This window comes from Stegostoma tigrinum, chromosome 1 (genome assembly GCF_030684315.1).
Source record: "Stegostoma tigrinum isolate sSteTig4 chromosome 1, sSteTig4.hap1, whole genome shotgun sequence".
Classification (NCBI taxonomy): domain Eukaryota; kingdom Metazoa; phylum Chordata; class Chondrichthyes; order Orectolobiformes; family Stegostomatidae; genus Stegostoma; species Stegostoma tigrinum.
In genome coordinates this window covers 56743286-56757954 of record NC_081354.1, presented here as the reverse complement: position 1 = coordinate 56757954, position 14669 = coordinate 56743286, and the positions used below count along the sequence as shown (strand labels likewise).

General features: G+C 44.1%; 1 protein-coding gene across 2 annotated transcripts in view; it reads left to right on the top strand.

The window, feature by feature from the left end:
- The first annotated feature begins 976 nt into the window (after positions 1–976).
- Positions 977–14669, top strand: part of sorcs2 (sortilin-related VPS10 domain containing receptor 2) — a 569963-nt gene continuing 556270 nt past the window's right edge. The window contains exon 1 of one of the 2 annotated variants that reach the window (XM_048531558.2): positions 977–1517. In XM_048531558.2, the coding sequence (XP_048387515.1) occupies positions 1176–1517 (342 nt within the window). In that variant the 5' untranslated portion in view covers positions 977–1175. The remainder of the gene's footprint in view (positions 1518–14669) is intronic. The other variant, XM_048531550.2, reaches the window with a different exon arrangement.

The window sequence follows — 14669 nt, the reverse complement described above, 5'->3', positions numbered from 1 at the left end:
AGTTGACATTTCAGGTCAGGACCCTTCTTCAGAAATGAGAAAAAGGCATTGGTTGAGGGTGTGGATCCTGCGCAGAATGAAAAACAGAAGAGGTCCTTTGCAGGTCTGGGAGATGGAGACTCTGAGCTGGGGTAAGGTTGATTGTAATGCCAGAAGATGCTGGCGCATTGCTGAGAGTGTGTAATTGAGGATCCAGAGAGAAAAGTGTTTTTGGAGGCTCTGGTGGGTAGGTGGAGGTTGTCACGGTTGGGACCAAAATGGGATGGCCTGAATGTTGTTTGGAGTCCACTGAGGCCGACTCGGTTGTGTAGGGAGGTACTGAGAAAGGAGATGTGGGTGTATTTCCAGGTTTGTTCAAGTATGTGGTCGAAGAGTTTCAGGGCAGAGGAGATTATCAGAGGGTTGTTGGGGGACAGAGATCCACTGAGGTCTGTTGGGGTGGGGGGACAAGTTTTTCAAGGTGGGCATCCTTGAAAGAGGGGATAGCAAGAACTGCAGATGCTGGAGCCAGAAACAATTGTGTTCCTCCAACTCCACAATGTACCGTCATTACTTCCTTTAAACTTTTTGAGGTTACAAGTCAGCAGCAAGAGTTTTAACTCCTAAGAGATGTGCAGTGTACTGCCAAGTCTATAGGGGAAGTTTCATCATACGACCGCTCATTTCCAAGGACTTTACACCCCTGCATCTCCAATACTTTTTCACTAAGAAACCAAAAAGAAAGTGTTCAAAATGTATTTCTTATGATTCTTTGTGCTTTCCGAATTTACCACAGCAGTGTGGAGAAGATTAATCTTTAACTCCTGAAGATTCCGGGATAGTCTTGCAGGGGTGACCACCCCCAGAACGGTGCACCAGGCAGGCAGCACCAAGTCTCCATGTTGTCTGCACGAGTTAACTGTGTACAGTGCTGTAGTTTTCTCAGAATGTGAGCTGAGGTCCTTGTCTCTCCCTCCGGCAGATGGTGCGCTTTGGCTGCCTGAGTGTAAGCGATTGAATGAGCAAAGAGGGGGGAAATTCTGAGAGAGCTTTTACAGAGCTGCTGTTCCACCCTCTTTTTCTGTGTGTCTGCGCGCGTGAGACTGTGGATCTGTCTCAGGGTTTGGAAGGATCACACACAGATTAAATCCACTCTGGTTAGCAGCCGGTCTACAAGGACCACCGGCCACAAGATCATGGCAGTCGCGGTGCACAATGGCAGTGCCCTTCCTCCGTCTGCTCGGACACGGAGCTCTCTTTCCAGATACCTGTGGCTTTACGTTTCGTTCGGACTCTTCCTGGTGCCGTCGGCTCTGGCCGGGATCTCACTGCACAGGGACCGAACCGCGGGCACCGCTCTCGAGAGACAAGCCCAGCGCGGGTTTCTGGGAGCGCGGGCCGAACCGGCCGACGGAACTCGGGTGAAGAGGTCCTCGAGCCCGGAGCAGGAGCCGGCTCTGATTAGCACCTCCTTCATCCTGAGAGGAGACGCTTCCCACAACCAGGCGATGGTGCACTGGACGGGAGAGAACAGCAGCGTAAGTCACCGCTTGGGCTAAAGCTCGGCACTTTCCAAAACATGTGGAAACATTGTCCTGATATAAAAAAAATGTTTCGTTTGGGCACAAGCCCCCGTCGCGGCTCGGTACCAAATTGAGCATGAATCCTTTTATGCTAGGTTTGGATTAAAAACATTTGTAACTCCGCTGAAGATACATTTTAAACAATTTTAACAATTATAACGTTTAATTGGGATTTCTGCACAGGGACCGACCAAGATATATGACTAACATCCTGGCAGTGCCAGAAACTTAGAAAAATGTACACACACACACTTTTTACAGATGTATTTACACGGGAAAGTGCTGCAACTGTGGAGGAAGAAGTGTTCGGATTTTTTTTGTCAGTTTTAAGAAGTGTTTAGCCGATTTTTTTGGCGGATTTGCCTGAGGAGATGAGAGCTTGCGCGCCAGGGACAAGTCTGCGGCCTCTCGCCCTTCCCGCTCCCCTGCTGCTGACTGTAACCCTTCCAAATGTATCTGCACCTCAGCCAGCAGGACATCAACTCGGCTGCCAGCGCTGCTTCTACCTTCCAACCCAGCTAGCTGCCAGTGTCACTTTTCACTCCGGGAAGCCGCTCCGGCCGCCCGGAGTACAAAGCTATCAGGCTGTGCTACACGTGGGCACAGCGTGTTGACAGATATACGCATCTGGCAGAGAGCACCACCTTGCTTTGTGTAAGCAGCAACACCTATCAGAGATGTTCGCAGTCTTTTGGGTACACAGTTCACTTGTAGGGGTTTGGTAAATTTCTCCAACATCGAACATTGTTCAGTCAAACACCGAAATGGAATTGTAACTGGAAACAATAAAGGTAGTCCCAGGGCTGTGATATGCAGCGCAATTGCTTTGCTCTCACTTCTTCCACTCCTGCCTAGAGAGTGGTGATTGTTCTGAGTTTTAAGGACCGCATTGTATTGGAGTCTCCCGGTTTCTTTATGTGAGGCTGCGCGCCACTTGCTCCTGTGGGTGTGGGATGGTGCTAGTGAGCTTTTCACAGCTGGTCCAGGTTTTGTCCTATCCTTTCATCCGCATGCTCGCACTTTCCAACTGATGTCACGGAATAATAATGATGATGAATGGAAACCCTGACTGATTTCCTCTTCCCTAACACTGTAAAGATGAGCCTGTTATTAGCAATCCCCGCTTCTATCCTGACAAAACAGGAATCTAACCTGGGGCCTATATAATATTGTGTGGGCTTGTACCGTTAGCTTGTTAGCAATTGAGAAGTAGAATTCCATTGACTATTTCTAAAGCTCTTCTGACAGTCCTGCACACCTAAGACAGGGATATAAATTCAGGCTATCCATAGTTGATCTTCCATTGTTCTGTGCTATAATCCAGCTACGCATTGAATCGTAAGATGTAGCTGAAATTGGCAAAAAAATTATTCATTTGCAACTTGGTTGCATTTCCTCTCCTAAGGATCCTATGAACATTCTCCAGGAGTTTATCCACCTGAAATTGTCAGCACTTTGTGAAATAACTGGGTTACTTAACTGATCAGTGATAATGGGAACTGCAGATGCTGGAGAATCCAAGATAATAAAATGTGAGGCTGGATGAACACAGCAGGCCCAGCAGCATCTCAGGAGCACAAAAGCTGACGTTTCGGGCCGAGACCCTTCATCAGAGAGGGGGATGGGGTGAGGGTTCTGGAATAAATAGGGAGAGAGGGGGAGGCGGACCGAAGATGGAGAGAAAAGAAGATAGGTGGAGAGGAGAGTATAGTGGGGAGGTAGGGAGGGGATAGGTCAGTCCAGGGAAGACGGACAGGTCAAGGAGGTGGGATGAGGTTAGTAGGTAGGAGATGGAGGTGTGGCTTGGGGTGGGAGGAAGGGATGGGTGAGAGGAAGAACAGGTTAGGGAGGCAGAGACAGGCTGGGCTGGTTTTGGGATGCAGTGGGTGGAGGGGAAGAGCTGGGCTGGTTGTGTGGTGCAGTGAGGGGAGGGGACGAACTGGGCTTGTTTTGGGATGCAGTGGGAGAAGGGGAGATGCTGAAGCTGGTGAAGTCCACATTGATACCATATGGCTGCAGGGTTCCCAGGCGGAATATGAGTTGCTGTTCCTGCAACCTTCGGGTGGCATCATTGTGGCACTGCAGGAGGCCCATGATGGACATGTCATCTAAAGAATGGGAGGGGGAGTGGAAATGGTTTCTGACTGGGAAATGCAGTTGTTTATTGCGAACCGAGTGGAGGTGTTCTGCAAAGCAGTCCCCAAGCCTCCGCTTGGTTTCCCCAATGTAGAGGAAGCCACACTGGGTACAGAGGATGCAGTATACCACATTGGCAGATGTGCAGGTGAACCTCTGCTTAATGTGGAAAGTCATCTTGGGGCCTGGGATAGGGGTGAGGGAGGAGGTGTGGGGCCAAGTGTAGCATTTCCTGCGGTTGCAGGGGAAGGTGCCGGGTGTGGTGGGGTTGGAGGGCAGTGTGGAGCGAACAAGGGAGTCACGGAGAGAGTGGTCTCTCCAGAAAGCAGACAGGGATGGGGATGGAAAAATGTCTTGGGTGGTGGGGTCGGATTGTAGATGGCGGAAGTGTCTGATGATGATGCGTTGTATCCGGAGGTTGGTGGGGTGGTGTGTGAGAACGAGGGGGATCCTTTTTGGGCGGTTGTGGCGGGGGCGGGGTGTGAGGGATGTGTTGCGGGAAATGCGGGAGACGCGGTCAAGGGCGTTCTTGACCACTGTGAGGGGAAAGCCACAGTCCCCGAAGAACTTGGACATCTGGGATGTGCAGGAGTGGAATGCCTCATCGTGGGAGCAGAGGCGGAGGAATTGGGAATAGGGGATGGAATTTTTGCAGGAGGGTGGGTGGGAGGAGGTGTATTCTACGTAGTTGTGGGAGTTGGTGGGCTTGAATTGGACAACGGTTACAAGCTGGTTGCCTGAGATGGAGACCGAGAGATCCAGGAAGGTGAGGGATGTGCTGGAGATGGCCACCTCATTTTCACCATGGACGTCCAGTCCCTATACACCTGCATTCCGCATGCAGATGGCCTCAAGGCCCTCCACTTCTTCCTGTCCCGCAGGCCCGACCAGTCCCCCTCCACCGACACCCTCATCCACCTAGCCAAACTCGTCCTCACCCTCAACAACTTCTCTTTCGATTCCTCCCACTTCCTACAGACTTAAGGGGGTGGCCATGGGCTCCCGCATGGGCCCCAGCTATGCCTCCCTCTTTGTAGGTTACGTGGAACAGTCCCTCTTCCGCACCTACACAGGCCCCAAACCCCACCTCTTCCTCCGTTACATTGATGACTGTGTCGGCGCTGCCTCTTGCTCCCCAGAGGAGCTCGAACAGTTCATCCACTTCACCAACACCTTCCACCCTAACCTTTAGTTCACCTGGTCCATCTCACTTGCCCCCACACCTCCTCCCTCATCCCTATCCCAGGCCCCAAGATGACTTTCCACATGAAGCAGAGGTTCACCTGCACATCTGCCAATGTAGTATACTGCATCCACTGTACCCGGTGTGGCTTCCTCTACATTGGAGAAACCAAGCGGTGGCTTGAAGACCGCTTTGCAGAACACCTCCGCTCGGTTCGCAATAAACAACTGCACCTCCCAGTCGCAAACCATTTCCACTCCCCCTCCCATTCTTTAGTTGACATGTCCATCATGGGCCTCCTGCAGTGCCACAATGATGCCACCCGAAGGTTACAGGAACAGCAACTCATATTCCGCTTGGGAACCCTGCAGCCCAATGGTATCAATGTGGACTTCACCAGCTTCAGGGTCTCCCCTTCCCCCCCCGCATCCCAAAACCAGCCCAGTTCGTCCCCTCCCCCCACTGCACCACACAACCAGCTCAGCTCTTCCCCTCCACCCACTGCATCCCAAAACCAGCCCAGCCTGTCTCTGCCTCCCTAACCTGTTCTTCCTCTCACCCATCCCTTCCTCCCACCCCAAGCTGCACCTCCATCTCCTACCTACTAACCTCATCCCACCTCCTTGACCTGTCCGTCTTCCCTGGACTGATCTATCCCCTCCCTACCTCCCCACCTCTACTCTCCTCTCCACCTATCTTCTTTTCTCCCCATCTTTGGTCCGCCTCCCCCTCTCTCCCTATTTATTCCAGAACCCTCACCCCATCCCCCTCTCTGATGAAGGGTCTAGGCCCGAAACGTCAGCTTTTGTGCTCCTGAGATGCTGCTGGGCCTGCTGTGTTCATGCAGCCTCACATTTTATTTACTTAACTGATCAACAGTCCATGACCAGTTGTGTTCTCTGCTGGCATTATGGTAATAGGAGTCAGCACTTGACCTCACGCCACTAAATGCCAAGTGATGTATAATTTTTTCAGAGGAAATCAGAGTCTCAAAATCAGAAGCAGCTTTGTTATGCTGGTGTCATAGTTCAGTATTTGTAGCCATTCGTCTATAGAAAGGATTTGGAATTACAGAATTGCTTTTATTTTTATTTAAGCAAAATGCAACATAATAAGGCTAAAATGCCTCCAAGGTTAAAGTGCTCGGATTTTTATTCATCTAGTGACAAACTGAAAACATGCTTGTGCAGGTAGTTGTAACATAACGTCCCTACAGTGTAGATGAAGGTCATTTGGCCAACACATCCATACCAACCCACTGCACTAAGGACACATTTCCCTACGGCTGACATATCTAACTTTCATTCCTGGCCACTATGGGGCAATTCAGCATAGCTAACCCACCTAACTTGCACGTTATCTTTGGGACTGGGGGAGGAAATCCACACAGACAAAGGGAGAATGTGTAAACTCTACACAGACAGCCACCCAGTGATGGAATTGAACCCAGATCCCTGGCACTGTAAGGCAGTAGTGCTAACGACTGAACCACGCTGTCATCTGTTCTTTTGGAGAGTCGTTTGTGGCCTGTCTTACTGCAAACACAGGGAGAAAGCAGAGCTTGGACCACAGGTTGGCTTGTAGCTGTTTTGAAACAAGGCTGTGAAAGCTTTCAGGTTTGTTAAAGAGAGAGCTTCTCGTGAGGCAGCATGGTCAGAAATACTGTTTGATAGGAGTTGTGTTTACACTAAGGTAATCGACCCATGAATGAGAATTTATTTGACAAGTACATTGTATTATTACATGAAGGTGAGTTGAATGAAGTGAGTTTAGCTACAATAATACATATTTGAAACATTGATACCATTAATGAATCATTGGTTTTTGGCCTCATCACAAAATAAATCTTTGCTTGAGCTACCTTTTGTAGAGATTGAAGAATTGAAGGATGTGTCTATATGGTTTAAAAGTAGAATAGACCATGGAAATTATTCACAGCAGAATTGAATTTGTAGCTGTTGGTCATATTAAATTGGCTTTGTTGAAAAGTGAAATTCTTTGATTGTGAGCTGAGCTAACTGAGCCAATACCCTCATACAATATGCTTGTGGACCGAAAGTTTGTTATCCCCTACATGAAGAATGTGTTGATTTTAACTGCTGCATTTGGTTATTTCCAGTTTCTTTTTTGATTTGCAGTTTCTGACTGAGACAGGTTGCTTCACATAGAGCCAAAATATAAATATCACAGTCTAGATATTTTTCAATAGACTTGTTTGGAGATGTTCTTACACACCTGCAACAGGTGGGACTTGAACTTGGGCCTCCCAGCTCAGTGGTAGGGACACTGCCCCCACACCACAAGATCCCTTCAAATACTTGGAAAGATTCATCTGAGTCAGGATCACTCATCTGCCTAATTTAAGATAATGTGAAATAGTCTGTTTGAATGAGTTATGATACACATATGGGGTTGGTGGGACTTGAATCCAGGCTTCCTAGCTCAGAGATAAGGATACCACATTGCATTACAAGAGCCCTCCTGTCATAAGTTTTTCTTTTATAATTTCCTAACCAACCTGTTCAGAGGTGCATTCATATCCCTCGGGAGAAGGTGGGACTTTGAATTTGTCCCTTCTGGTCCAGAGGTAGCAACATAACCACTTTGCCACAGCCGCCCCCTTGTCACAAGCTATATTGCTTTCTCCTAATCGACCAGCAGAGATTTTATTATATACCACTGGAGCAGGTGGGACTTGAACTCAGGCCTCCTAGCTCAATAGTAGAGGCACTAGCACCATGCCATAGGATCCCCACCCTGCTATCATAGGCTAGATATTTTCTAATCAACCTGTTCAAAGATGTTACAACACACTTCTAGAGCAGCTGAGACTTGAACGCAGGTCTCCTAGCTCAGAGATAAGGTCACTATGTCTGTGCTACAAAAGCTGTAGGAAAGAGAGATCAGCCGAGTCCCACTTTACCAACATCCACATGCAAGCACTTTATATAAGTTACTTGCTGAAAGCAATCTGGAGTCAGACTCCTGTTGATTTTTGCTCCTCCTTAGTCTGGGCTGCTAAGCAACGGTTCAATGCTTATTACTAACCTGTTTACATTAGCTAACTTAATGCAAGCTGGAGATCCAACTTAAGACTTTCTTGCTATTTATGGCTTAGTTGCAATAACAAAAACAGTTTGCAATGATACGATACCTTCTAATGTGGTAAAATGCCTGAGATACTCAAGAGGAGAGTTGGCAGCTTGACATTGTAGCACATTATGAAATATTAGGGTGTATATTAGTGGTGTTATCGCTGGACTGTTAATCCAGAGATCAAATAACGTGCTGGGGACCCAGGTGCAAATCCCACCATGGCAGATGGTAGAATTTGAATTCAATAAAAACATCTGGAATTAAGAATCTAATGACGACCATGAATCGATTGTCAGGAAAAACCCATCGGGTTCACAAATGCTTTTTAGGGAAGGAAACTGCCTTCCTTACCTAGTCTAACCTCCATGTGACTCTAGACCCACAGCAACATGGTTGACTCTGAACAGCCATCTGGGCAATTAGGGATGGGTAATAAATGCTGCCGAGCTAGCAACACCCTCAATCCCATTAATGAGTAAAAAAGTTAGGGAAGATGATTAAATCTTTGGTCAAAGAAGTAGATTTTATGGAGCATCTTAAAGGAGATAAAAAAAGGAAGGGTAGTGGAGAGGCCTATGAAGGAAATTCTAGAACCTGTGGCCTTCACAGCGGAAGGTAAGGGCCCAGTAGTTGAATAATTAAAATCTGCTATAGATAAATGGCCAGAATCGGAGTGCAGATATCTCGACGAGGGGATATGGTTAAACAAATTGTGGTGACCATAGTAATAGGAAGGGCCGAGCCTCTGCAAAAAAAATTTTAAAAATCAAGGCTGATATTATGAATATTCTTTCCCCTTAAGAAGTGGCCCAGTCACCATCAAAGCATACCATCACTACCTTTGCGTCAAGAATTCAAGACTCACACCATCTGTCCTTGAAGCTACTAGCCCAATTCCAAGCTCCCTTTGCTCTCAAAGTCCTCACATGTGCTTAATGTTTCAAATCATGTGAATTTCAGACTCAAGGTTTTTAAAAATTTTGTCAAGGCAGATTTCCCTCACTTGCCAACAAGATAACATATAAGGTGTAATCTTCTGACACTGAGCTGTTGGCAGTGAGACTTGCCTGACAAGAGAAGATAGCAAATCAGGAGAGTAACATGGAGAATTTCTAACTATTTAATCCATTAATTTTTTTTTAAAGGAAATCACCGTGTGCCTGTTATTTCCCAATAACTGCTACATTTCTCTTTGTCTCTGCTTCTGTTTAAAATTATATTTGTTTTTGTATTACAATTATTATATATATGCTATTCCATAAAATATCCTGACACTTTAGGTTCTGAAGAAGGGTCACTGGACCCAAAACGTAAACTCTGATTCCTCTCTTGAGATGCTGCCAAAACAGCTGACTTTTTCCAGCAATTTCTGTTATCGCTTCCAACTCTTTAGATTCTAGGGGAGGCTATGGCTCAGTGGCATTATTGTTGGACTGTTAATCCGGAGATCCAGATAATGTTCTGGGGATGCAGGTTTGAATCCTGCCAGAGCAGATGGTGGAATTTGAATTCAATAAACATCTGGAATTAAGAATCTAATGATGACCATGAATCCATTCCTGATTGTCGGAAAAACCCATCTGGTCCAATAATGCTGTTTAGGGAAGGAAACTGCCATCCTTACCTGGTCTAGCCTGCATGTGACTCCAGACCCAGAGCAATGTGGTTGACTCTTAATTGCCCTCTGGGCAATAAATGCTGCTTAGCCAGCGACACCCACATCCCGTTCATGAATAAAGGGGGAAAAAAAAGTGTTGTTCTATGTTCTAGGTTCATCATATGTGCATTTGTGCACCTATCTTTCACTTCCTCTTTCACCTGAGAGTCCCTCCACCTCCTTTCTCTCTCCTTTCATCCTGTTCCTAACTGATACCTCAACAGCGTTCTCTTCCTACATGTCAAATGTATACCATCTGCCTTACACAGAATGCAAACTAACACAGACATAAACATTAAATTGATTGCTATTGCTATTTTGGCATTTCTAACTGTTGTTCCCATTTTTATTATAGCACTGTTTTAATGTTAGTCCTTTTTTTGGGAGTAATTGAAAGCAGCAAACTAGAAGCCTATTTTTCCTCAGTTATGTTTATGCTTATTTTTCCAAATTTAAATTATTTATTGTTGTTACAGACACAAGGTGATTCTGAGCAATTAGAGATTGATTCATTGGGAACCTTTTCAAGTTTTTTGAGAAAAGTGCAATGCTGTGAATATTTTAAATGATGATGTCAAGCAGCTAAATACACTTTGTATGACCTGTGCTTGTGACAGTAGTGAGGCATAGTCATTTTTCTAGTGCAGCTGATATTCTTTGCAAGAGAGTAACATCATCGAGTCTTATTCTATGGAAAGTGTTATTTTTCAGACAGTCATACTACATGCAGTTATTTGGTCATGTGTTTAATATGTCAAAGTATAACATGTGAATTTAATCAAAAACATTGGTAAATTATTGTACTTCTTTATTAAACTCTTGCAGCATAATTTCATGTATTTTCCTTTGAGTTCTGTGGAAGCAAAAGTTCAATAACAGTTTAATGTAGATGCCATGTATATTTCCCAGTTCCAATTGTGATGGCTTTAAGAGATGTATTTTGTCCTTTTTTAATGAAGAAACATTGAGACAAAAGTTTGAAGCAGTCTGCTTAAAGTCAATAGGATAAACAGCTTGTGAGGTCCTAAGGCTTTTCTACTTCTCCTTCCCTCTCATGGCTTTCCTTTTCACATGTTGTAAACTATCATTACTTTCTTCAATGAGGTATCTTTTTCTCTTACCACCTCTGGAGTTCTCTCTTTCCCCAATTTCTATCCCTTACAGATTTAAATCGATGCCGCAGAATCATAGAATCCCTACATGGTGGAAGCAGGCTGTTTAGCCCATTGAAGTCCGCACCGACCCTCTGAAGAGCATCTCATCCAGACCCACCCCCTATCTTTGTAATCCTGCATTTCACATGGCTAATCCACCTCGTCTGCACATCTCTGGACACTATGGGTAATTTAGCATGTCTAATCCACCCAACATGCACATCTTCGGACTGTGGGAGGAAATTGGAACACCTGGAGGAAACCCAAGCAGTCACAGGGAGAATATGCACCCTCCACACAGACAGTCACTAGAGGGTGGAATGGAACCTAGATCCCTGTCACTTTGAGGCAGCAAGTACTAACTGCTGAGCCACTACACCATTGGAGGCCAAACTTTGATTTATGAACCAGCTCATAATCATCTGCCATTTCTTTTGCTAATCTTGCAGTCTTAACTCTCTCTTTCTCCCTTTATTTTGCTTTTAATCATAATGCGAACTGTTTCATTTCTCTTTCTTTTTCTTTTTGTCCTCATAGGGCTGATCTTTCTTTTTCTTTTTCCCTTACATTGCCTCTAATTCAAGCTGCCTCATTTGTAATTGAATTTTCGCAATCTCTAATGATTATGATTCCTGGCAATTTTAAATGTAGAACTATTGCTGCAATTATTTCCCTTTCCCCACAGTTACAGGCAATTCTAGCTTCAACTTGTTTGTCAATTTTGAAAGCTTTGCTCACATTCTGTAAAACCCCCAAAGTGCCTTCTTCCAGCTCCAGGAAACTCTTAGCAACAGAAAAAGCCATTATTGCACACAGCACATCTTGTTTAAACAACCGAATACGACATTCAAATTAAAAAACACCAACACTCACCATTCGCTGTCTTTGAATCCAATAATCCTAAACTCAATCTGGAATTAGAGATTTTGATCCCAACAAGAGCTCCCAATTTGTTATGGACCAGACCAAACCCCCTCAAATACATTAGGAAGATAGTCTAGGCCCTAACTTTTCCTTATTTTGAAGGTAAATGTAAGGCGTTGCTTTCTAGAAGCAATTCAATTGGTCAAACTATCGACTTTAAGCAAAACATGTTTTATGTTTATATTACAATTAAAATACAACCTAAATAAGGGACTGGAATTCATTTATTTGTAACTTGTTTGAAATGCTTATCAAAATTATATATATTAACTAATTAATTGTTCCAATATAGCAACATCCCATGAACATACCCTGGGCAAAGTCAAATTCAGTAAAAGAGATTTGTCTCACATGCAATTCTAGCAGCAGGAAGAGAATTCCAGTTTTTTTTTAGTTATAACAGAGACAGGAATAATGGCTTCCACATCCAGCTTCAATACCCCAGCAACTGCACAAAGCTAAAATCAAAAATCCTGGTTCATTAGGAGCTATACCCTACCCATTCAGGCTGCCTCTATTACTCCAACTTAAAAAAATGCCCTAAGGCCTTACAAGAGGTTTACTTTACTGGCTTTGAACAGACTCCTCCTTATCTTTGTCTCAATCTTCATCACAAATATACCTCTTAAAGCATGATATCATCACATAACAGTGATTATTCTTCAGAGATAGGGTGGATATCTTGTACCTTAGCCAGTTGTCCATTGTGATAGGATTTTAGTTATGTCTCTTTTCCATCTCTGTATTAATTCCTTTTGTGAGTGTAAAATTCTTAAGCTACTGCACATCTCATAAATTCATGTGGCATAAGCAAAATTGTGAAGCTGAAATATTAAAAGAGGAGGACTCTTTAACTTAATGTTAAGACTTACAATCTGACTAGTTTCTCAGTGAAGATCACGATCAAAGTCTTACTACAAAGTAGCTCCATGTGTGCTTTCTTTTGAAGACATTTATATTTAAACAAAAAAAAGTATTTGCTTTGACTGCCTCATTCTTCTCAATCCCAGCTTTAATAACATATAAGAGCTAGGGGCTGCTAAATGAAAGGCATGAGTCAAATGACAAACAAGCCCTTTAAGGACCACAAATGAGGCAGAAGGTGGGTTAGTAACATATGGAGTCATTTTGAAGACACAGCATTTTATGGAAAATGATTCAGAGATGTAACATTGCGTGTGGCACATAACAGAACTCATTTTGGCATAGAAGAAGACAACAAATTTACACGTTTTAACATTGAAAGATGTCTTAGATGCTTAATGAAAGTGTAAAGGTAAAGTCACCGTAGTCTAGAGAGAGACAATTGATGGTGGTTTTATCTGAGGGCCACCACACCTGATATAAGGGGAAGAGGTTGAAAGGTGGGATCCACCTATTCTCTCCTCTCCACCTATCTTCTCCTCTATCCATCTTCAGTCGGCCTCTCCCTCTCTCCCTATTTATTTCAGAATCCTCTCCCCATCCCCCTTTTCTGATGAAGGGTCTAGGCCTGAAACGTCAGCTTTTGTGCTCCTAAGATGCTGCTTGGCCTGCTGTGTTCATCCAGCTCGACACTTTGTTATCTCTTATATTGAACTAATGCTATTGGCATCATCCTGCATTGCAAACCAGCCACCCAAGCAACCGAGCCAACCAAACTCCATAATCAAAGAACAATCAGATACAAATAGACATCGTTGAAGGATGAGATGTTGTGAGAGATGTAGGGTTTATGGGAAATGGAGTAAAAGTCATGGGTTTTAAAGAGGAAATGAAACTGGGAAGTTTTAGGAAGGGCATTCCAGAACACAGAGCTGAGATAACAACACGAAAATTAGGAGCAGGAGGAGACAATTCAACCCCTTGCACCTGCTCCATCATTTAATATGATTATGGCTGATCTCATCTTGTCCTTAACTTCCTAACCCTTTAACCTATTAGTAAGTAAAAATCTGTCCATCTCCTCCTTAAATTTTATCAATTTCCTTGCATCCACGACACCCTGGGGTAGTGAATTACATTCCTCATTTTTTAAAAAATCTGCCTTCCTTTATCCTCTTGTTTTAGATTTCCCCACATGTAGAAGCATACTCTCTGTATCTACCTTGTTGTCTATGCCCCGTTTAGCTTCTTGTACAACTGAATTATATCTTCTCTCATTCATCGAATGTCCAGAGAGCATTAGACTAAACTGCTCAATGTTCCTTTATAACACAAATCCCTCATCTCTGAAATCAGTCAAGAGAACCTCCTCTGTACTGCCTCCAATGTAACTGCATTCCTTCTCAAGGAAGGAGAGCAAAATTTTGCATAATACCCTAGGCCTCACTAATGCCTTGTATATGGTGCAGAGTGTTAGCAAAAGAAATATAAGCTGATGTTATTTTTTCCAACATAAAGTGAATTACCAGATAACCTTTACAGGACTTTTTGGTTGTACAACCTCAGGGTAATTAAGGTATCGTTGGTGGTGATGTACCTGTATTGTACTGATTGCACCATTTGATTCACGATGCAGAGGAATTTAATTTTTAATTCTTTGTTTTCATGTTTATTTGCATCCTCACATAAGGCCCTTGCTCCTGGCGTAATGCATTGATATTCAAGTGTGAAATGGAGATATTTTCTTTCAGGATGCATTAATTGTATTGGTTTAGCATTGGTTGGGCGAATGCGTAATTGATTTTCCCTTCTCACAATTATTTTCTTAACATTCCACTGTATTTCCCAACCTCTACCTCCACACTCACAACCCATCACACCTTCTTTCCTTGTTGAACTTTAGAATATAAATAAAGTTAATTTTACAAGTAGGAACATTGCCCAGCATCAGTGTATATCAGATTATCATGGGCACATGGTCTGCAATTTCCCATCCAGCAATTTTAAAGCCTTCATGTCTGTATATGAAAAATTATCTTCATGCTTGGAGTTTAAATGCTGAGTACTACCACTCCAGTGGCGCTGTGAATGCC